At 36.6% G+C, this 24,607-nt stretch overlaps 1 protein-coding gene across 3 annotated transcripts; it reads left to right on the top strand.

Annotated features, from left to right (window-relative positions):
• The first annotated feature begins 8,188 nt into the window (after positions 1-8,188).
• On the top strand, positions 8,189-24,218 carry CLECL1 (C-type lectin like 1). Of its 3 annotated transcripts, XM_037068417.1 has the most exons (6): positions 8,189-8,705; positions 11,490-11,576; positions 15,887-15,985; positions 20,665-20,834; positions 23,175-23,287; positions 23,886-24,218. In XM_037068417.1, exons 1-6 carry the CDS (start codon positions 8,624-8,626, stop codon positions 24,001-24,003), a joined length of 669 nt encoding a protein of 222 aa, XP_036924312.1. In that variant the 5' UTR covers positions 8,189-8,623; the 3' UTR covers positions 24,004-24,218. The 3 variants fall into 3 exon arrangements, with proteins under 3 accessions (XP_036924312.1, XP_036924314.1, XP_036924313.1); XM_037068419.1 differs by lacking the exon at positions 15,887-15,985; XM_037068418.1 differs by lacking the exon at positions 11,490-11,576.
• The last annotated feature ends 389 nt before the right edge of the window (positions 24,219-24,607 follow it).

Below are 24,607 nucleotides of genomic sequence, written 5' to 3' on the forward strand. Positions count from 1 at the left end.
AAATAAAACAAATGGCCTCCAAGCTCTAATATACTATCGTTAATAATATCAGTATACTCCCCCTGATATTATACTATCGTTAATAATATCAGAAAACTCTTATGATTTGTGTGCTATTAAAATATCTAGGCAAAAAGCATTGCTGTTTGGAGCCAAAGCACAGAAGAAATATTGCCAGTTTCATCTCTACCACTCACTAATTGACTAGATTAGTGAGAATTAGTTTAAATTAGAATTAGAATTAGTTAAATTAGAATTGGTTAAAAACTTAGTCAAAAGTAGCTGGAAACTTAATTAGTTAATACATGAAAAAGAACTTAGAATATTACCTGCATGATGGTAACTATTGTCATCTGTGTTTTATTTTGTTTTCTCAACATAATTTTAATTTCTTTCTTTGGGAAGGGGAATCATTTCTCACCTGCTTACTTCACATAATTTTAAGAACTGAATAAATTTAAAAATGTTTTTAAAATAATAAGATGCCATTAAAATGTTATACACCATAGTCAGTCTTCAATAGACTCAACATTTTTGTAATATGAATACAGGAATGATTTTTCTAAGCTTGTTCTCAATTATCATAAATTTGACTAAGTTTTTACACATTCAAATGTGTCATAACTAAAATTAAATTGCTAAACATATGTTGGGCCCTGGCTGGTGTAGCTCAGTAGATTGAGTGCGGGCCTGCGAACCAGACGATCGCGGTTCAATTCCCAGTCAGGGCACATGCCTGGGTTGCAGGCTAGTTCCCAGTAGGGGACACATGAGAGGCAACCATACACTGGTATTTCTCTCCCTCTCTCCTTCCCTTCCCCTCTAAAGATAAATAAAATAAAATCTGAAAAAATATATTTTTTTTAAAGCTGTGGTACATTTACACAATGAAATATTAATCAGCCTTAAAAAATAAAATGTTACATTTTAAAAAAACATGTTGGACAAAATGTTAGAAAGTATATGACCATAGTGATTGTTTGTGATAATATAAATTGATTTAGTTTAACCTTTGGAGAACAGTTTGAAAATGCTTATCAAAAAACTTAAAAAGATTTATCCTCTTTTTTATGTGATAGTTTTTTAGGGGAGTATTTTTAAAGGAATAATGTTAGATGTGCAAGACATAATCATACATATGTTTATCCAAAGGACTCCTTCTAATAATAGTAAGTCAGAAGCTACTTAATTGCTCAAAACTAAAGATTTAGTTATACATGATTCTTCTACATGATGAAATAATATGTCAACATTAAAAATAACACTGAAGATGAATGTTTATGTAAGTGGGAGAGTACCAAAACCTATTATTGCTAAGTCAGTTAAAGTAATATATACATTAAGATTTCATGCCATTAAAGAAGCATTATGTTGAGCTAAAAGATCCAGGCACAAAATAGTATCTGCTGTATGATGCCACTTATATTCCATTTATATGAAATTCAAGAACAGGCAACACCAAACAATAGTGACAGGAATCAGTGGACGCCTCTGTCAGGGGCTACAAGGAAGAAGTGTGAGGGACAGGAGGAGCCTTCTGGTGTATATCTTATCAGCAGGGGTGCTTATAAGCATAAACATCTGTCAAAACTTACTGAACAGAACACTATTCCCCTGGATTTTATTTGATGTAAGTATACCAAAATAAAAAGTGACAATATATCAAAAAGCATTAATTATGTGTTTTGTGTTTCTATATGCTGAGAGAGAAAAACTACAAAGGTAAACAAAATAGTTTACCCAGAGTAGTAGGAGTATAGATAATATTTATTTACTTCTCTATGTTTCTGTATAGTTTCAAAGTATTCTACAATAAATAGTTGTTTTACTCTTCTTAAGAAAATCATTTATTTTAGCCCTGGCTGGTATGGTTCAGTGGATTAAGTGCTGGCCTGAGAATCAAAAGGTCACCAGTTCAGTTCCCAGTAAGGGCACATGCCTGGGTTGCAGGCCAGGTCACCAGCATGGGGCACACGAGAGGCAATCACACACTGATGTTTCTCCCCCTCTCTCCTTCCCTTCTCCTCTCTCTAAAAATAAAAAAAAAAAAAATCTTTTTAAATAAAGAAAGTCATTTATTTTAAACCTCAATATAGAATCGTTAAAGTAAATAATCTCATGATTTAGAGTCCAGCTTTATGTTCTATTAACTAATTACAAATAATTACTTTCTAGTACCTAATTACAAATAATTGCTTTCTAGTAACTAATTACAAGTTTGCTTCAAGAATCTCGCTTATAAATTGGTTTTTGGCTCCGCCCCAACCCATGTGGGCACTGACAAGCTGCAGTGTCACCTAGTGGCTATATAAGTTATTGCATTTTTTGTTTTGTTACTTCTTGGAACAATTGTGATTTTTTTTCTTGTGAACAGTGTTATAGATAACGTAATCAGCTTTGTATTTAATTATAGAGATCTTAGTTCTCTTTTTGCCCCACAGTTGAGATAAAATAAAAACAATCTGAATTTCAAATAGTAACAAGTGTACTTTATTTTGGTTTGGTTTGTTTTCCAGCTTTATTGAGGTATAATTGTTACCAAAAACTACATATAATTGGTGTATACAATTTGGTGAGTTTGAACATATGTGTTACCATCACTACAATCTCGGCAATACACATACCCAACACCTTCAGAAATTTACTTTGTTCCTGTGTGTGCTTTTATATGTGTTGTGGTTAGAGCACAACATGAAAACTAAACTTTAATTAATTCAGTAAAGTTGCGGTAGACAAATCAATATACAAAAAGCAGGTGCATTTCTATACACCAACAATGAACCGTCTGAAAAAAAATTGAGAAAACAGCCCTGGTTGGTGTAGCCCAGTGGATTGATCTCAGTTCTGTGAACCAACAGGTCACTGGTCTGATTCCCAGTCAGGGCACATGCCTGGGCTGTGGGCCAGGTAGAGAGTGCATGAGAGACAAACACACATCGATTTTTCTCTCCTTCTCTTCCTCTCTCCCTTCCCTTCTCTCTAAAAATAAATAAAGAAAATATTAAAGAAAAAAGAAATTAAGAAAACAATCTCATTGACAATAGGACAGAAGAAGAATAGTACATTTAGAAATAAACCTATTAAATATGTGAATAACTACTAGTACACTGAAAACTGTAAAACACTGATGAGAAAAATTAAAGCAGATATAAATAAATGGAAAGGTATTTTGTGTTTATGGATTGAAAAAATTAATATTGTTAAAATGTTCAGATTACCCAAAGTGATCTACAAATTCAGTGCAATTCTTATCAAAATTCCTGAGATTTTTTAAAATACTAAAATTCATATAGAGTGACAAAGACCCCAAATAGGCAAAGTTATCTTACGAAGAGCAAAGATGGAAGGTTCCTTCCATATTTGAAATAAGGTCCCTTCCTTATTTCAAAATATATTACAAGGGTACAAGGATCAAAACAGTATGGTACTGAAATAAAAATAAAACGAGTTTCATGTAGACTAATGGTACTGAATAAAGAGCCAAGTGATCAACCTACACATTTTTGACAAGGATGTCAAGAATACACAATGCAAAAGGATAGCCTTTTAAATGTTGGGAAAACTGGATATAAACATCCAAAACAATAAAACTGGATCCTTACCAATTTCTGCTTTTTCTTAAACAAATACCTATTTAGCAGCATCATTTGGCAAATTACCCTTTCTCCACTGTGCTTTAGTCACGATAGTCATAAATCTCGTGGGGTTTTTTTGTTTATATGGTCACTTTCTAGACTCTTTGTTTTGCTTTGTTGATATATTTGTCTATTATTCTGCCAAACTACATTATCTCAGTTAGCATTCCTTTATAGTAAGTTTTCATTTTTAGTAGAGCAAGTTTCTCTACTTTATTGTTCTGTTTGTATCTTGATTATTCTTAACTGTTTGTATTTCCATTTAAACTTTAGAATTGTCTTCATAATTTTCACAAGAAACCTACTCAAACTGAGATTCAATAAACTGATAAACCAAGCTGGCAAAAGTGACATCTTTATTAAGTCTTTTAATCCCTGCTTATGATTTAATCTCATTTTATTTCAGTCTTCTTTATTTGGTCTCTTTAATTTCTTTTATACTTTTATAGATCTTTTACATAAAACTCTCATATATCTCTTTAAATTTATTCCTAGACATATCACAGCTGTCATGCCATTATAAATGAAATCTGCGCTGGGTCAAATGACCCCCTGCAAGATATCCACTGCACTGAGAATGTAAATACATGATATTACCTGACAAAAAGAAATTTGCAGATGTAATTAATATCATAGACATTCAGATAGAGAGATTATTTTGGGTTGAATGTGTAATCCCGAACTAATTACATGAGACCTTAAAACAATGAAATTTGTTCCATTACAGTTCAAGAGGTATAATTGACATATTCTTCAAGTGTACAACATGATTTATTATATATATATGAGAATATATGTATGCCCATATATATATGAAAATGACCACTATAATGGCTAGTTCACATCCATCACCATAATAGTGACCATTTTATTGGTCATTATTGGTCACTATTGGTCATGTGATGAGAACTTTTAATTTGGGCAACCATCAATCAGTTTTTTGTATTCATGAGTTTGGTTTTGGGGGTGGTGGAGGAAGGTAGTAAAAAAGATTCCATATGTAAGTGAAATAATACAGTATCTGTCTTTGTCTGACTTACTTCACTTAGAATAATAGTTTTCTCTTGGAGAAAACTAACCTGTATAAAAGACTTACAAATATTGAGAGTAAGAAAATATGAGCAGTCTTTGCCTGAATGTCCATAGTAATGTCCACTAGTTCCTGACATAGAGCTTCCTATTACTTAGTTAGTACCTTACTTTTACGTATTAATAGACATTCAAGGATCACTCGATGTTTAGGTAGGTCTCTGAAAGTGTAGAGACCACAGCAAGCACAAATAACATGAAGTTCCGACTAAAATTGATGGTAAAAGACAGAAAACAATTTGAATATTTTTAAAATTAATAATCATGGGAGTAGGAAATACAGAAAAACTGAGTCACTTAAATAAAAAGAGCAAAATGAGGAAGCATTAAAGAACAAGAACAAACCCTTGGAAATTAAAGTTTTAATAAAATAAATTAAGGTAAACTAATTTTATAAAATGAGTGGAGGAAAAACTTGAGGCAGTTTCCTAGCTAGTAAAATCTATGCATTTAAAAATAGGGAAAAATATAATAATAGTAGAATATGAACTAAAGAGCACCAACATCTCATAACAGAAAGGCTAGAAAAAGACATTAGAATAAAAATAGGGAGAAAATTGTAAAATAAATATGAAAGTGTTTTCTGACGTTAAGAATATGTTTTCTGTTTAAAATGCCCCCACTGAATGCCAACAGAAAGGGTAAAAATAGACCCAAAAGACACCTCACTATGGAATTTCAAAATTCAAGAAATAAATAAAAGATTCTTAAAGTTTCCATATAGGAAACTTAGGCCCCAGACATAGGATCAGAAATTGGAATATTGTATGTTTAAATAAGTATTATATCATCTGACAGAAAGTGCCACTAAAATTAAGAGAAAATGTGATTACCAATTTTAACATTTACATTCACTCAAACTATATTTTAATTTCACAAGTATAATAAAAACCCATTTCCGACAAAATAATGAAAACTGTAGACCCTTTCTCTCTCCCTCCCCATCCCTCTCTCATATTATGTCGTTTAAACAAAAATCTCTTAGCCTTAATGCGAATAAATGTCTGTCTGTACTACTAAGTAAATATCTCTCATCACTAGTTAGAGAATATTGGTCCCACCCGTTTTGCTTAAACCTCAATTTTTTATATGAATTTGAAGTCAGTGATCCCATGGTTTCTTGTAAGCTAAAATAGTATTCCCTATTCTAGACCATATTTCCTCTTTTTGTAACTGTATGGCACTAGTGAATTGCAGAACTTCCCTTTCTCAGACTTCCCTCTACATGTGGTCCATTACTTAACACACTCTATTGTCTGTTTTGCATAGTTAACATTTTAACACCATTGCCTTTAGTATGTTATTGTGCTATTGTTTGTTGCCTTATTTTCCTGTTTTGTGCTTTCATGATGTTGGTGAAAAATGGGACCTTTCCAAATTCTTTTTTTATTTTAATTTTTTTTGTTATTGTTGTTCAAGTACAGTTGCCTCTATCTCCCCACCCCCCACCCCAGCCATGCCCATCTCACACTCTCCATCCTACCCCCTTTGGTTTTGTCCATATGTCCTTAATACATGTTCCTGAAAACCCTTCCCTCTTTTTCCCCCCCATTATCCCTCCTACCTCCACTCTGGTTACTATCAGTTTGTTCTTATGCTTGAGAACATATACAATTTATTATTAAATAGTGAGTCATCCCCAAACATTACCATTTGTAGTTCCTTTTTCCTAACACAAATAGTCTCTTTGTAAGAAAAGGTAACCAAGAGGATGTGAGCACAGGTCAACAACCCTCGAGCTGGACCTGAGCATTTCAAGGCTCCTTACCCAGCTCCCTGTCCTTGGAATGTACACTCTGCCTACTGTTCCACAGTTGGAGCTGTCCCAAGGACATAGTCTTGAAAGAGTAAGCTGTTCTTGAGATCATCTGGACTGAATACATGACTGAACACAACATCTCTACATAAATTTTTAAGGCTCCGATGAGCATCTACTTGTGAAAATCTACTCATCTTGCAGCCTCCTGAGAAAAGCCTCATGAAGTACATTCTTTCACTTATTAAAATTGCCACCTAGCAATCTGGAGTAGAAGACCTCTTTTTTCAGTCTCTCCTTGCCCTCCGTGTACAGGGACCAGTTTGCCCACTAACAATTGACGAGCCAGCTAGGAGACCAAAGAAATGAGCCTTGGGAAAGAGGCATCCTCGGGGGAAGTCTTCAGCTGGCCATCTATCTCTATAAGAGAAGGGGTCGCCCATATGTTAGAAGCTTGTGGACTACCACTCATGTACAGGGACAGCCCCAAAACACCAGGTGCTTCAGTGCACTTATTTGAGGAACTGTGCAGAACATGCTGTGGCTAAGAAGGGAAAAGAATGACTGCACAGTGGGCTGGCCTGCACTGTGGGCACTGACGCTCAACCACAAGCTGAAGCTCTCATTTGAAAGTTGGGAGAAGAGCCGAGGTTAGAAAGGGATGTGCAGTAGTTCACTGCTCTGTTACCGTCAAGGCTGGCAAATGAGTGGGAGAGCAGGGTAAGCTGGAGACCTTAGTGTGCTGCTTTGCTCAGCCAAGAAGGTGCAGACTGCCATGGACTAAGGTCCAAGAGCTTGTGACCAAGACTGATTGAGATGCTAAGAGGTGAAATCCCCGGGAAAGGGAGGAAAGAGAAGAAGAGGGTGTGGGGATGGATGAAAACACCCAATGCCCTTCAACCCCCTAATACAGAGAAAAGAAAAAGTATAACAACAACAGCAACACCACCACCAGACAGTGGGGCAGCCCCCAATTTAGGGAATATTTGTGATGAGAAAATAGCCTTCCACTTGGCTCATTGTAACTGCCAAGTTCCAGCAAAAGGCCAGGGCAAGTATATGGGGGTTGGATGTGAGACAGCATTTCTCTGCTCTGTCAGGAAGAGAAAATGGGCCGCGTCACCACACACCCTGCTTGGTGCAGTGAGGCAGGAGATTTAAGGTACTCACTCCCATATGGATTAAATTATTCTAGCCTGCATAAAGATCTGGTCCACCGAGAGGGTTCCCCACGGGTACTCGGAACCCTGGCAGTCTATAGAGGAGGTACAACAAATCTTTAGGGAGCTGGGGATGAGAAAATCCATTTATGCCCCTGTCTCTTAAGGCCCTGATGGGGCCACTTTCACTGTCGGAAGGAAAGCCAAAACACTCCAGTCTGCCCCCAGCACCTGGTACAGGACAAGGATGTCCATGTTGAGTCCAGCTGTGGGACAAGACATTTATGTTGTTGAGCAACTCACTGCTGAACTGGGAGAAATGGAAAAATCCTGGGAAAGAGTGTAGGCTGTGTGAAAGACCCAAGACAGAGAGGGAGCTCAGAAAGCCAAAAGGCTGTTCCTGTGAAAGCAACCCAGAAGTAAGTGTGGCTCTTGCCAAGGGGACCCCACCTGAACAGATAGACTGATGACCCAACACTGTGTTGGTCTGCAGAAAGTCCTAAAACCTGAACAACACGTTTGGGGCATCGGCCCTACCATCCCTGCTGCCTTGCCTGCTCCTGCAGAAGCCTCAGAGACACAGTCGCTAATAAAATCCCTCTTTCTCCTTGTCCCTCCCAAATTGCTATTCTACTGGAAGGTCACAAAGTTGCTGCCAGAGCATACGTCTGAACTAAAAGAGGAAGCGTTTATAGAAGAAAGTTATGCAATATCACCAAAGTATTCCAAATTTAGGCAGAAAAGTAACAGAAGAGCAACCAACTACTTCAGGGATAACATTTTTTTATATCAAGCAAGTGTTCAAAAATCTATTCCCTTGATGGATAAGACTGAACACATTGCTTATGTCTTTTATTCGTAGAGGAAATCCACGACACCTGGAGGAGTGGAAGGAACTCATCCATCTCAATCTACTTCACAGAAGTTTGTTTGCAGAAATATGAGACTGCCTTCAGTGGAGCAGCCTCCCCTTTAGATAAGCCATGTCTGGAGATGTAGTCTATGCTGATCTCCAAACGATTAGGGCTTCACCTTTAGAACATTCATCTCCAGTTCCGAGACCTGGTAAGTTGAATTTAGGACTGTTTTTAAAATTAGTATTTCACTTTTAATCTCCTTTATTCCTGTCCTGTGTCTATGTTTGTCTTACTGGAAATAGAAGACTGGATTAAAAGTAAAAGTTGTCGAGTGTAAGATTTAATGACACGAAGTGTTCATAATATAAATTGTAACTTTAATTTTAATACGTAGAACTTTGCCTTTGGTTTTCATGGCCTCTCTCTTTGTAGTTCTTGTGGTGAACATGAGCACAGCTCAGACAGTGTGGCAGCTGTGCTCATGGCCCCTCTCTCTCTCCGGCTTCACTCACCCCCCACTCAAATCTGACCTGTGAACATGCTAATTCATTTACACTGAGGAAAATGTCCCCCACAACTATTTACGTTTTTATTTACTCTTTTAGAATTCACATCTTGATAGGATAAAGTGTGAAGCTAAATTAAAGAGACATGAAAGGTTAGCATTTTATTTCATAGAGTCTAAAAGTAATGACTATTTGAGTACTGGAATGCTTTTGAAATATGAAGAGATAAGCATATAGGTAAAAATAGTGATTTTCAACCTTTTTCATTTCATGGCACACACAAACTAATTACTAACCTTCTGCAGCACACCAAATAATTACCTATTTTTGCCAGCGTGACAGGAAAACAGCTATAATTTTGATTCATTGACACCAGGTAGCTATTGCTGTGTCGACTGCTCTCATTTTTTTGATTTGACAATCTAAGGGAAAAGAGGTCAGTGCCCCTGACTAAACAGTCAGGTAGTGTGTGTTTTAAAAATTCTTACAGCACACTGGTTGAAAACTGCTCCCTAAAGATAGCATTGTACCTTAATCACAGACCACCTCGAAAGTAATAGATTTTCAAATCCAGTGTGTGTTTATTCTCTGAAGCATTAGGGAAATTTCCATGTTGAATTTATATTGTCTCCAAGAGTAAGAATTTTTTTATATTATAAGTTTCATATAAAATGTTTAAATATTTTAAGTTCTTTTCATTGTGCTTCCCCTTGCGAAAGAATCTGTTTTGCTTTTTTTTTTGTATTTCCAAAGAATGCATCTTTTATTTTACATTCTTAAGCAGGCAGTTGTCAAGTGAATTCGATGTGCGTGTTTCTTTGGCAGCAGAACATGTGGTTTCCTGTCTTTAAACATTACCCCTCTAACCTGCCTGATAGAAGCTTATTTGCTTTCTTATCTCCCTAGGCCAGGTGTTTTCATTATCTATGAGATGATGGAATTTAATTTGAAAAATGACAAGGGCTAGGATTGCATTCTTATTCTTGCAACCCTAAGACAATCTCATACAGTTAACTCCAATTTTCTAGAGGTTGTTTCACTCCGTTCAATCAGCAAAACCGGCATTTTTGATTCTGCATTCTAGGCTTTGATCTCCTTCCCGTCTAGGGATAGGATTTTACTTCATTCCTGATTTAGAAATGTGGGGAAAGTATCTTTAATGCTATCTAGTCTAATCTTCTAACATTAAACATGAGAAAACATGAAAATTAAACGACTTACCTACAATCATGCTTATGACCAGAAGGCAAATACCTTTGGATGCGCAGCTGTTACATACATGCCGCTTCTGTTCTCATCGTCATATCATTAGAGAGGGAAAGAATTATTCCAAATATCATACCTTCATGTCCTACAAAGCCCTATCCAATTATCCCTGGTGTTCCTCTTCTAACTTCTTACATTTCACTTATTTTGCTCTGGCTGTTTTGCCCCTAAAATGACCGTATTTGATGAGGGAAATGTTGAAACCGTCTCCCTGATCTCTTGACTTTTGTGTTTCCAACACCTCACACAGCAGTTGGTACATAGAAAGCCCTCAAAAGATGCTTGTTAAGTGAAGGAATGTATAAAGTATACATAAATTGATGAAATCCATTAGATACTCAATAAATATCATAGGTTCATTGCTTCTCCAACATAGAAAACCAAAAGGGATGTCACCATGAAAATTAGCAGAATATCAGTGAAAAAGAAAGAAAATATCAGTGAGGAATATCAGGGAATATTGTAATGAAAATTTTCTAGGATAAGATTCAGACATTCCTGTTTTTCTTAAATCTTACCTCAGAGGTCTAAAAGTGACCTACTATCTCGTATGTCAGTCCTTTCATAAAATCCAAAGTTTTATTTTGTAAGTGTTGAGGTCTATAACCTCAGTTCTTCATATTAGAAATAGGTGTGGAAATAGGACCTCGCTTTTCTTGCATTTGCTGTGACTGGCACAATTTGCATTGTTTTGCCTGGTAAATGAATGTACATGGACCTAAAAATTATGTCCTAAAAATTTAGGTTCTAAAAATTAATGTATTCTTACTGAAAATGTTTTACTTAATGGTATATTGAACACAGAACTGAGCACTCTATAATAATATTCCACTGTGTAAGTATTCGGGTTAATCAGCCTTGACACTTGATTTTGTAATTGGCTATATTTTAAAATCAGTTATTTTAGTACTATCTCAGAGTATTGTATGCATATGTGTATTAATGTCCCATATCTAGTGGGATTGATATATTGTAATTATTATGGATTAGAGATGTGTATTTATTGGCCCCTCTTTTCACAAACTAAAAAAGCAGTTATGGGGTGTGTGTGTGTGTGTGTGTGTGTGTGTGTGTGTGTGTGTAGAAGGAGGCTGGCCCTATCTATTTCAAAGTAACTCAGGAGAAAGATAACTAACAAAGTTTATTCAGCCCTTCCCTATCTATCACTACCTAAGGAATTGTCTACAGAGCGTACTAGTGAAATCTGCCCAATTTTACAGATTCACACCATCATGGAATTCTTCTGAAAATTGGATGCACAATGATCATTGTCCTCCTTGTAATAATAATTATGCTCAGCATTTTTGGTAAGTAATTGACAATACTATTCATTTATGCCCCAGGTATTATTCTACAGTGACCTGTTGTACTTGTGTCCTAGAGATTCATAAACAGTAAACTTCAGAAAAAGTATGAATTTGAAACACAATTACATTTAGAGATATGTCACAGAAATTCAGCATGTGATATAAATATTTATTTCACTGATAAAGAAACGAGATGTCAAGATTACACTTAGGCATATTTAATAAACATGATCACACTATTAATTTCCCAGTGCACTTTGATAGTGGGCTATGCACAACCTTTTTTAAAACCACACCCAGATACAAGCAAATTAAGTTAGAAAGTATATTTATGTGTAAGTTTATTCATATTAACTACTCAGACATTATCAATCTTCTATCTATAGGCTTATATCTATAGGCAAAATTGGTTTCAAATTCATCAATTCAGAAAGCTTTTAGAAATACTGAATTTGTCAAGGTGACATCGGTTAACACAATTATAGAGATTTCAAGTGTGCAGTTCTATAATACATTCTATGATGTATTGCATGTTCACCACCGAACGTCACGTCTCTTTTGGTCACCATTTATGCCCCCTTACCCTCTCTTACTTCCCCTCATCCCCTTGTATTCTGGTAATCACCATACTGTTGTCTTTGTTTCTGAGATTTTTTTCTTAATCCTCTCACCTTTTCCCCTCAGCTCTCCAAACCCCTCTCTTCGAACAACTGTCACTCTGTTTTCTATATCCATGAGTCTGTTTCTACTTTGTTTGTAAATTTATTTTGTTCATTAGATCCCACATATAAGGGAAACCATATAGTATTTCTTATTTCACTTAGTGTAGTGTTCCCCAGGTCCATCCATGCTGTCACAAAGGTAAGATTTCCTTCTTTTTTGTGGCTGGGTGGTTCTCCACTGTGTAAGTGCACCCTGGTTCTTTCATCCACTCCTTTAGTGCTGGGTACTTGGGCTGCTTCCAAACCTTGGTTATTATCAGCAATGCTGCAATGAACATAGGATACATATATTCTTTCAAATTAGGGATTCAAGTTTCTTCAGATATATTCCTAAAAGTGGAGCCTCTGGGTCCTAAGGCAGTTTCATTATTAAGTTTTTAGTAAATTGCACACTTTTTTCCACAGTGGCTGCACCAATCTGCATTCCTACATAGAGTGCACAAGGGTACCCTTTTCTCCACACCCTCACCAACACTTGCCTATCTATTTCTTGATGACAGCCATTTTGACAAGTGTGAGATGATAACTTATGGTGGTTTTAATTTGTATTTCTCTGATAATCAGTGATGTTTAGCATCTTTTCGTATGTCTTTGGCCATCTGTATGCATTCTATGAAGTGTTTATTTGGGTCCTTTGCTCCCTTTTTAACTGGATTGCTTGTGTTTTGTGTGCATGTTGAGTTGTATTAAGTTCTTCATAAATTTTGGATTTTAACCCTTTATCAGATGTATCATTTAGAGAATATGTTCTCCCATTCAGTAAGTTGTCTTTTCATTTTGTCGATGGCTTTCTTTGTTGTGCAAAAAATTTGCAGTTTGATGTAGTATTATTTATTTTTTCTTTTGTTTCCCTTACCCAAGGAGGCATGTAAGAAAAAATATTGTTATAAGAAATATCTGAGATTTTACTGCCTATGATTTTTTCTAGTTTGGGGATTTTGGTTTTTGGGGGGTCGTTTTGGTTTTTCTGGGGGGTGGAGTCTAACATTTAAGTCTTTAATTAATTTTAAGTTTATTCTTGTGGCTGGTGTAAGAAGGTAATCTACTTGCTTTTCTTTTCTTTTTTTTTTTTTTTTGCATATATAGGTTCAATTTCCCCTTTCAGAACAGGACTTTTGTTTGTTGGGAGGTTGTGGGGAGTTTGTTACTAATTCAATTATTTCTACTGTGTCCATTCAGATTTTCTGATTTTTCCTGATTCAGTTTTAGAGGATTGCAGGTTTCTAGGAATTTACCCATTTGATCAGATTGTCCAATTTGTTGGCACACAGTTGATTGTAATATTTTCTTACAGTTCTTTGTTTTTCTTTGGTGTCAGTTGTTACTTCTCTTTCATTTCTGATTTTTTTAAATTTGAGTTCTTTTTTTCTTGCTGAGTTTGTTTCAAGGTTCATCAATCTTGTTTATCTTTTCAAGAAACCATTTCTTGGTGTCATTAATCTTTTGTGTTTTTAAACTCTATTTCCTTTAATTTTGCTTTGATTTTTTATTATTTCCTTTCTTCTACTCACGTTGGACTTTGTTTGTTGTTCTTTTTCTAGTTTCTTTAAGTGTAATGTTAGATGTTTATTTAAAATTGTTCTCCTTTTTTGAGATAGCCCTATAAATGCTATGAATTTCCATTTCAGGACAACGTTTGCAGTTTTGCATAGATTTTGGGTTGTTTTTGTTCTCATTTTCATTTGTTTCAAGTTATCTTTCTATTTCTTTCTTGATTTTATTGTTAACCCATTCATTGTTTAGTAACACATGATTTAGCCTCTATGTCTTTGTGTGTGGTTTTTAGATTTTTTTCTTGTTGTCGATTTGTAGTTTCACATCATTATTGTGAGAGAAGATGCCTGATATGATTCCAATTATACATGGCTGTCTTTGCTGGGCTTAGGTGTGTGTGGGAAGTTCCAAGCTGCACACCAAGGCCGGTTTTTACCATCCCTAGGCCTGGGAGGCAGGTCAGCAAAAGTCCCAAAGCACCCCAAGATCTGCTTCTGCCTGCCTCCACCTGCTGGCTCCCTTTTAGGCCCAGTCACTGAAAGAGCCTCTGTAGGTACTCAAATTGCATAAGTTATGTTCTCAGTGAGTTGCCAGGTAGGGGCGAGTAGTGTTCATAGACTGACTTCAAACTCAGTGCTGCTGCTGGGCCTGAGGGCACTCAGCAAATGTCACAGACTATAGCAAATCTAGCTACCATGCACTGGGTGCCCACAGACCTTGTGATGGGGCAGGGCTTCAGGGATTTTTCAGGGTGAGGCCAGCAGAGTTTATCAGGCCCCAAAAGACCAAGATTTGGCTGCACGAAGTGATAGCTCTGCACCGGTTGGGTGTGTAAGGGAGAAGTAGTCCCTGTCCTAGAGCCACACAACTCAGTCTGTCCAAGGTTCTGCTGTGAGGTCTAGCTCATCAGGCATGGTCACTGGGACTTGGAAGGGTTGTGCTAGTGGGTCTCCTAAGAGGGGGCAGTGCCAGTCAAGCTGTTGTGAATTTGTCACTGCCCCAGAGCCATACAACTCAGATCATCCTGGATTCTGCCCAGACTTTGACAGGGTGGGGCCACCAGGAGTCAAGAGGGTGAAGCCACCAGGATCCAGGAAAGTGAGGCTAGTGGATCTTTTGTGAGGGAAGAGACACCAGTCAGGTTAATGAGAAAGGAGGGGTGGCGGGTAATGGTCCCTGCCCCAGAGCCACACCAACCAGTTATTGACACCTCTTATGTTCGCCCAGGTCTCTATACCCCAGCCCAGGCAGCTGACACCCCAGCAGGGTGTAAGCTCTGCAAGGTGAAGCAGCAGGGAGTCCAAAAAGTGTGGTTATTGCATCCCTTCAGGCTGACGCCATAAAGAGGGGAATGCTCCACCCAAGACAGTTGGCTTCTGTGGAATGGGAGAGGCAATCAGCACCACATTCCTGGTGGCTGTTCCTTCAGCAATCTCCCCAGAAGCACAAGCCCCAGTCTCTCTTTACACAACTCTAGTCCACTCCACACCTCCTCCACCAGAGCTCAGGGTGAGTGGTTGTGAATGAGATTTTGGGCATTAGCCCTTTTAAGAGTGTAACTGTGTCTCTAGCACACTCCTTTCTTTTCCTGGCAAACAAAATTCCCACTGATTTTTACAACCAGACGTTATGTGGGTGCCTCTTCCCAGCTGCAGTGCTCTGAACTGTGCAGCTTTGAATGGGGTTGAGACCTCAACTTCTCAGAGGAAACTTTGCAGCTAAGATACCATATCCCTCCTGAACCTCAGCTGGAGCTTAAAAAAAGGAGCCATCCTTTTCATGTCTCCACCATTCCTACCAGTGTACATGTGGCTTCTTCTGTACATCTTTGGTTATGAGACTTCTGATCAGCAAGTTTTCGGTTGGTTATTCAGCTTGATTGCTCTACATTTTACTTGTAATTCCAGTTTGGCCCTGAGAGGAGGGGAGTGTGACATCCACACACTCCCCTGCAAGCTTGGATCCCCTCCCACTTAACTTCTAATCATTCAGCTTACTACGGAATTTCCCCATAAATGGACATTTCATTGGCACTACAGCTCAGTGGTTTTGTGCTTTGTATTTGATTAGGAAAATTTGTTTTTCTTTCATTAGTTATCCAGTACAAATCAGCAAGACATCCTGAAGTGGATAATGAATCAAAAGAGGCATACTGTGATGGGAAAAATAAATCTGGAACAATCACTTCAATAGGTAACATTATTTTGTTTGGCTTAATTCCTGAGTAACCAAGCATGCACAGTAGTATCAGTTTGACTTGAGTATATCTGCACAGGGAGATTCTACCCCTACAAAGGGATGGTTTAGGCCATTGCTTTTCATGGCCGCATTATAGTCCATGACAAAAATGTTCCAAGATCCAAGGCCAATGGAAAAACAAGTTTAAATAATGAGTTTTAAATGAATGTAAAGGTATTTCATTGAAATAATTGCATTTTATTCTTATTTAATTTCTGTTGGAACATACACAGGTGCAAATGTGTTCAAAATATTTTCATTCTTAAAATTTATTATCAGACCAGGCAGTTTTTTGTCAACTTCCTAATGTTATTACATGAAAAACAAATTGCAAATGATAATCTTATATTGGTCTTTCTCTTGCTTTCTTATATGAATGTATTTTCATACTTTTATGAAAATAATTGTTCAGCCTTTTCATTTCCTTTTTCCAGTTGCTTCCTTTATACTTTTTTAAGTCTTTCGATTTAAGTTTTAAGTCTGTATTAAAACACCATATATCTTTCTTCCTTTGAGCGTCCAGATATAGCTTTATTAGAAAGACTTACTAGTCCAGGTTATAGAGTCCATTCAGATTCTGGAAATTCATTAAAACTTTCAAATGGATTTTGAGGATTAAAAGCCCCCTCAAACAAATTCTAAACACTGCCTGATACAACATCCATACTAGTTAAGAGTGTTTTAACTAGTATAACTATAAAGGCAAATATTTGGAACATTATCCCCAAAGCAACACATTCTTTATTGAATTTGTGCCCATAATACAAATGGTACCAGCGGCCATCAAAAGACTCTAGCTTTAAATTCTATGAAACCTACTTTCTAGTCCTCATTCTGTTGTTATAGATGTATGTCTCCTCTCCTGGACTTCTAGTTTCAATTCAACAGGAAAGGACGCCAACTCTAAATTTGTTTGATCTTGATTAAATAATAAAATCAACTTTAAAGCAATGGATCTGTTCAGCCATGACTCCTAATTCTTTGTCTGCCTTCTCTCTGTATTCTTTCTGGGACATACACTAGATTTGCAATAACAGACCTTTGTCTTCTACCCTCCATTTCTCTTTACCCTGTATTTTGTCCTCATTGTTGGGAGTTCTTGGCAATGTTTTCAGGTTGTAGTTCACAAATTCTCTCTTCCTGTTTCTAAGCTGCTGACTCATTAAGTGTAGTTTCAATGGCTAGTTCTTAAACCTAAATATTTATTTTCAAATCTGTTTGTTAACTTCCCCCCTCTCCTACCAACCATTTGATGGCTTTTAATCAAAGGTTTTTAAAGGCAGAGACTGAGGGTTAGGATTTAGGGTTCAAGGATAAAGCTCATGGGTTAGTTCTTGTGCAAGCTTCCATTGTTTTCCTTAATATGATTAATTTAGTTCCTGGTGTCATATTGTCCGGCAGCTTCATCACTGTGGTCAGGGGATCTAACTGGGTTGAAGAACCAAGTACTTACAAGATATCTCATGATTGTGTTACCAGTTCATAGTCCATGCACCTGACACTTTGAGAGGCCAAAACAAATGTAAACATTATTACTTATGATACATATGATTATTAAATATCTAAAGTCCTTAGTGACCAAATCGGCTGTTTATACTTCCTACTAATATGTTCCTTGTTTCTAAAGTATTTGATTTTTTAAAAACTTTGATTAATCTCAGTTTTTGGATTTTTAAGAGAAAAATAAAAGATACTTTTTTGCAAAGATTATTTGCATTTTCCTCTGCAAATAATAAGGAGACAATGGGGAGCTAATGATTTGGATGACTTATGGCCCATGTGAAGACCCTAGACTAATGAAGGAGCCTCGTAAACTCACTGCATCACCTTTCAGTAAGTCCAAGGCTTGTCTTACAATCCTAGCACTGATACAAGGCATAGACTTTGAGGGAACCTTGCCTTTGAATTCATTTACACCATCATTGTTCCCCGTTTCACGTCTAGAGAAATGGTTCTTTTAGCAATTTTTCTTATTTCTCCAAATCTAAGCAACATTTTTAATCTAATTTGTTCAGGTTCCAATTATCTTACAGTAAAAGTATCTTCAAAGAAGAGTTTTCCTAATACTGTTCCCTAACGCATTTGCATGCCTTAAGGTTCTTGAGCTACAAAGATCCCAGTGGTTAATTGGTAGACTATAAACAGATTATTATTTATTAATCTGGTGATACTTTAGAAATACATTTTTATATTCTATTAAGCAAAAATGGTTGAAAAGTACAGCTTCAAATTATCTAGTCAAAGTATCTAATATTAAAAATATGGAAGCCATTATCTTTTTTGCCTTATTTTCACTCTCTTCTGGTTCTAAGACTTTAATTTTATCTATGTTAGATATTTTTATATTGTCCTGCAGATCTTTGAGATTCTGTATATTTTTACAACTATTTTTGTCTGTTTTTTATATTAGACAATTTTAAGTTTTCTAACCAGATTTTTCATTAATTCTTTGCTTTTAATCCTACCCAATGAAGTTCTTATTCCAATAGTCAATCGCAGCTTTAATAGATTTCAAGTAAAATATGTTTAGCTTTATTTATGAGGTATATTACATAGTTGAAAGTGGTATTTGCATCAAACATCAGGGTTTACTAGGGAAATGTAGGCTTCTGTGCAAATGTTGCTTCCCCATCTGGTCTTGCTGCCACAGCTAGTTCGTTCATACTCTTCAAAGTGTACCCAAAGCCATTTTCCAAAAATGTGATTATGTCCACACCTCCCTACCAACAGAAATATCTGTGCTTGAAATATCTGGGCCACCACCTCTCATGGGAAAAAGACGAGGGTTCCCAGACCTGGCCCTGACTCTCCTCCAGGAGAGAGAGGGCTTAGCTTCTTCTGCCTTTCCTCTCGTCCCACGTGCCTGCCCTGCCTGAACGTGCCAGGGTGCTTCTAGACCTTCCTCTTTGCTGGTGCTCTTCATTTGCCCTTTCTTCACTTGGCTCAGTTTTTATATCATATATTACATTTCTCTTTTTTTATTGCTGTTCAACTCCAGTTGTCCCCCTCCACCCCATAACTCTCCCCCACCCTCCCCCACTTCCCACATGTAATCCTCTCCCCCATTGTCTTTGTTCATGTGTCCCTCAATTCTAAATTTTCTTTAGTTTTTTATACTCTATATTTCTTAGCTGAAGTATCCTATCTTTTGATTCATTGAAAACACGTTTTTTTACATCCTTGGGTGTGAGCATGGTTATCACAGCTACTTTAAAATACTTGTCTGATAATGGTAACTTCCGTATCATTTTCCCACCAGACTGCATTAATTCCCTTTCTTTTTAGAATTGGCCATGTTTTCCTGTTTTTTTTTTCTTATGGCAAATGTTTTAAGAGAGTACTCTCACATTGTGAAACTTATGCTAAAAATCTATAGATTCTGATATATTTCTCCAAAAAAAGAGTTGACTTTCTTTTTTAGCAGGTATATGTAATTGGACTCAAATGTAAATTTCTGTCTTTTAGGCAGCAGCTCAAACCTCAATTTAGTTCTTTTGTCCTTAGCAGTAACCTAGTTTTCACATGCAGGGACTTAGAAAAAGTTTACCTACAGAAGTCGGTGCACACCCCCTATGTTTTCTCTTTTATGGGATTCACTTACCATTTTTAGTATCTGTGGTTGCCCCAAACTCTGTTCGTTGGTTATTCAGGTTAGAAACAATGCAGATTAACTATTGAAAGTTTACTATTCTAGATGGTACCAATGTTAATATCTCTAGGCTAAAAGTTGTGAAAATGAGAAACTTTTACCATTCTATACCTTTCTCTTTCTTTATTGTTGTCCAATTAGAGCTGTCCTCATTTCCCCGCCATAGTCTCCCCTGCCCTTCCCCCACATTCAACCCTCCCTCCCATTGATTTCACCCCTGGGTCCTTGCCATACCTTTCAAGTGTCAGCTCCCCTTCGAAATCTGCCTGCTTTTCTCACTCTTCAATGGCTTCAAATCATAGTATGTTTGTGCATATGTGTGAGTTTTCAAAGAATATTTATTTGACAGGACAATAAATTATTGGTATATTTAGTTTGCTTGTGTATTGTCATCTAAGCCTATTGGCAAATGTTATAAATTAGAACTATCTGTTAACTATCAGTGCATTTTTTGGATGTCAAGACCCTTTCGGGTACAGAAGGATCAATCTAAATTTTAGGGGTGACTTATTTTTCTTAGGAAAAACTATTTCAGTGTGATATATAGCTCCCAAAATATCTGGTCCATAGACAGACCACTAATTAAAATCTCTAATTTCTAACTTTTTCTGTAAAATTTTATCACCCTGTGGCTTGGAGGTGGTGCTTATTGTCCCATGTTAGTGTCGGGCATATTGTTTAGCTGGTAGAAAACATGATATGTTTCTAAGAGAATAAATTAAATGAGTAAATAAATAATGAATAAATGAATATACACATGCTTGCGAGCCTGTTAATTTTTATTTTTTCCAAATCCACTCTGAGAAAAGCACATACTTTTGTCCAAAAAAACTTGAACCATTATTTAACAAATTCTAGAGGCTTTAATCATGTAATATTGTAATAAATATGAAATTACCAATAAAATTGCAAGTTAGTGTGATTATACAATGTAAGAGATATAGTCCCAAGTTTCTTCTAATCACTTACCCTTTTTTTCTCCCAGTTTCTTCCAACTCTTCTACCACTCACAAACTGTGCCCCAACAAAGACTGGAAGCTACATGGGGGGAAATGTTACTGGGTTGATACCCATCGGAAATCTTGGACTGAAAGTAGAAATGACTGTGTCACGAAAAATTCACAGCTCATGGTGATTCGAGACTTCGTTGATGTGGTGAGATACAGAACTTAGGGGTTATAGCATCCCTCGCAATCGCAATGTATTCCTGGTGCTACAAATTTGAAAGTTTCTATAATTTTTTTACTTTTCATTGCTATTCACTACAAAGTATTGGTTAAATGAATCACTGACCTCTCCAATTATTTTAGGCCTCTTTTTGGAAAGAATAGGAAGAATTCATTTAGTATCATACAACTGAATCACCCCATGCTTACCAGATCCCACCTTAAAATGTAAGATAAAACATCCCACCTCCCACATTTGTTTCAGCGCTCACAAAGGTTGTCAGAATTAAGGACAATATCGGGAGAAAGGGAGTACAGCACAGTCCTTCACATTAAGCCTTTGTTCTTCCTTGAGAACTAATATTTTGCTAACCCTGGCTTGATTTATTGAAACTTTTTTGCATGAGATTGAACACTAAATCTTCTACTTAATAAGATCAATATAGGTGTTCATGGGCAAACATCAAATAAGGATTCTCAGCATGAGTATTGGTGTGCTGGAATCACAACTATGACAAAGGCTGTTTCTGCAAACCCAATGAATACAGTCCTGGTAAAGCAACAGCAGCCTTCTGTGTGACTTACAACAGGGCAGCTGTGGAAACGTCTGAGAGGGGAAAGCTACAACAAGAACAACAAAAATAGAAATAAGCTCTCTTCACAGTAACCTGTATAACCCCAAATACCAAACTGTAAGACTCTTCGCCAGCCGGTATGAACCAAATAAGGATGGATTAAGAACTGAAAGAAACTGTTTTCTTTTCCTAGAGGTCAATTTTAAGACAAGAAAGGAGAAGCAGGCTCTGTAATGAACTAACAGTGAGTCATTGCATGGAGAAACTGCAATTTACTAAGACTTTACTAAGAACCTCATCTATTTGCTGCTCACAATCAAAAGGAAAAATCCTGAAAAGCAGAAAAGACACGTCTCCTGGTCAAACAGCAAAGCAGATTTTGGAGAACAGTAGACTGAAACAGCATGTCTTAATGGAAACTTTTTTTCCAGTGCAGGTTACACCTCTTCACAATATTCATTAGCAAGTGAATGGGTTAGATGTAATTGTTCCCTTTCAAGGATAAGTGAAGGTCTAATAGGAGTCAGCATAGAACTTATGCATAGGTATTTCCATCCCAAATCTCTCCAAAAATGAACAGGTAAAAGTCAGATAAAATATATGTTACAGAAGAATAATTACTCCAAGAAACAAAATAATTTTCAGGCAAATACTTTTCCAGGTTTCAAATAAGTTGAAGATAAAAATGACCCCCCAAAATAATCATTAGTCCATCTAGAATATCCACGTGTCCTTAAGGAAAGAAGGAAATGATGAATAAAAGAGTATGCCCATGCCCTAGAATGTCTTAATTAGAATTTCAGTATTACATTTCTTCCCATTAGTCAGAAATAAAATTAGTCGCATTGTCACACTGAGCCAAAAAGGAAGCTAGGCGGCCTGACTGGTGTAGCTCAGTGGATTGAGCGCGGGCCTGCGAACCACACGATAGCGGGTGGATTCCCAGTGAGGCCACATGCCTGGGTTGCAGGCCAGTTCCTGGCAGGGGTGAGTTCCTAGCAGGGGATGCATGAGAAGCAACCATACACTAATGTTTCTCTTCCTCTCTCCTTTCCTTCTCCTTTCCTTCCCCTCTAAAGATAAATAAATGAAATATTTAAAAAAATAAATAAAAATAAAAAATAATAAAAAAGGAAGCTAGGAAATACAGCCCTTGTTATGTTTGGTCATGTCCTTTGGCTCAGGGTTTATATTATTCTAGAAATACGAGATATTAAAAAAAACTATAAACAATATGTACAACATTAAGTCAGATACTGCTTCCTTTAATTTTTTCTGAGTATTCTCTTGCTTGTATACACATTTCATACGTGTTTTTAATAATACTCACTAGCATTTATGTAATGAGTATTTATTATGTACCAGTCTGTGTTTCATAATATTATTCAACAAAACATACTTCTTTGAGGTAGTAACTACTATGATCTGAGTTTTAGACACTGGGAAAAACAGAAGTAAAAAGATGAAATAACTGTGCTAAGATGCACCACAGTGGATGGGAGAGCTAGGACCCAAACTAAGCAGTCTGAGGATCTACTACTACAGTATGTAATTTTGCTTGAGCGGTCATTGCATTGCATCGCAGCAGTTTGTCCTTCTACGGTGATCCTGAGAAAACGCAAAGTGTCTTACTCATCTGCTCATTCCCAGCTTCTAGCACAACTCCAGGCACATATAAAGTGCACTGGAGATGCCTTTCTTATATCAATAACAATTAGTCAGTTGTTTCATAAAACATTTCCTATTCCCTTTAGAGTTTCCTATGGCTGCACCTAAGTCATTCAGACTATTATTGGATTGGCTTGAGAGTCCCAACCAAAGGAAAGCCATGGACCTGGGTAGACAACAGCTCATTTGACGCCCACCTGTAAGTTGATTGTTTTTTTAGCTTTTCTGGGATTTTCTGTGTGATAAGAAGGGGTCATCTGATATTGGTGGACTTGAACTGAGTGAACGAGTACAAATTTCCCAACTTTTATAACCTGGTAAATAGTCACATAAAATGCTCCATGTAGAAAATTGAGAAAGGAAACAAATTTCACTTCATTCACTCAGAAAGTTTATGTGTGAAATAGAATTTGCAAACTTTTATTTTTTTATCTAAGGAAAAAATTGGCTATTGTAAAATCTCATATGAGAGTACAAATTTAGCTCACAAAATATAAATCTCTGTTTATTTCTTACAGTGTTCAATAATTTCTAATTAATAAATCAAAGGTAACATTTTAACCTTTCCCATATGCATTTTAAACTAGTATTTATTGACTGTTTACTTCTCTGGAGAGAGGTTTTGAGAAATAAAACTGAAAAATTACTTTACGTTTCATATTGTCATGTCTTTTTAAATTGTTTTAATGATCATAGTTTTATTCAATAATTAGAAAATATTTTCTGAGTTCCTCTTAGTCTCTGGATAGGTGCATATTTTCCAGGCTGATGTAAAGATAACTGCTTTCTTTGTACAGATTTTCAATAGAAGAAAGAAAACCATGGACTTGGAGCACGAAATGTGCCCAGGTATCTCGTATTAACATAATTGGAAAAAAATGTGAAGACCGTAAGCAATGGATTTGTCAGTTGTAATCCACTTAGCAGTAAATCAGTCTCCATTTCTCTGACTGAAGAACACATGAAGTTTAAACTCATGACAGGACAGTCCAGAGTATTACTTATATCCTTGAGGACTCTGTATGTGCAAGTATGTGTTCATGTATGACTCTTGTCACTATAGTACTATTTCTCACAGGTGTGGGAAGGGTGCTGGAAAAAATGTTATATAAAATGAACACTTGTGCTGAATACATTTTGTTCATCTGAATTAGCAATGCAGTTATTCAATCATTAGTCTCATTTAGCCTGTATTTTGGAACTTTAGCCTTTATGCTCTCTACACCTTCCCTCTACAATATCCCTAGCTAATCTCTTACACTCTCAGTTTCAATGACCATGTGTGAAGTAACGTGTATCAAATTCACATACCAGCCCAGGGTACCATTCCCATATACCATACCGTCTATTTAACATGTCAAAACTAAAATCTCAAAGGCAGTTCAAACTCAACATATAAAAATAACTCATTAACTTTCTTCACAAAAGGAATCATCGTCCAGTTGACCATATTTTAACAGGTGGCGTGCCATGCAGGAAAATGATGCAGTTTGTAAATCTGCTGTCACCTTGTCACCAC

The sequence above is a fragment of the Sturnira hondurensis genome, unplaced genomic scaffold (genome assembly GCF_014824575.4).
Source record: "Sturnira hondurensis isolate 20B ecotype Veracruz unplaced genomic scaffold, ASM1482457v3 Scaffold0017436, whole genome shotgun sequence".
NCBI classification, from domain to species: Eukaryota; Metazoa; Chordata; class Mammalia; order Chiroptera; family Phyllostomidae; genus Sturnira; species Sturnira hondurensis.

Excerpts from the sequence above, each read along its gene's own strand:
- CLECL1 (XM_037068417.1), top strand. The coding sequence starts at position 8,624 with ATGTCTGGAGATGTAGTCTATGCTGATCTCCAAACGATTAGGGCTTCA. Across the intron at positions 11,577-15,886 it reads AATTATGCTCAGCATTTTTG|TTATCCAGTACAAATCAGCA; the intron begins GTAAGTAATTGA and ends TTCTTTCATTAG. Across the intron at positions 23,288-23,885 it reads AGCTCATTTGACGCCCACCT|ATTTTCAATAGAAGAAAGAA; the intron begins GTAAGTTGATTG and ends TTCTTTGTACAG.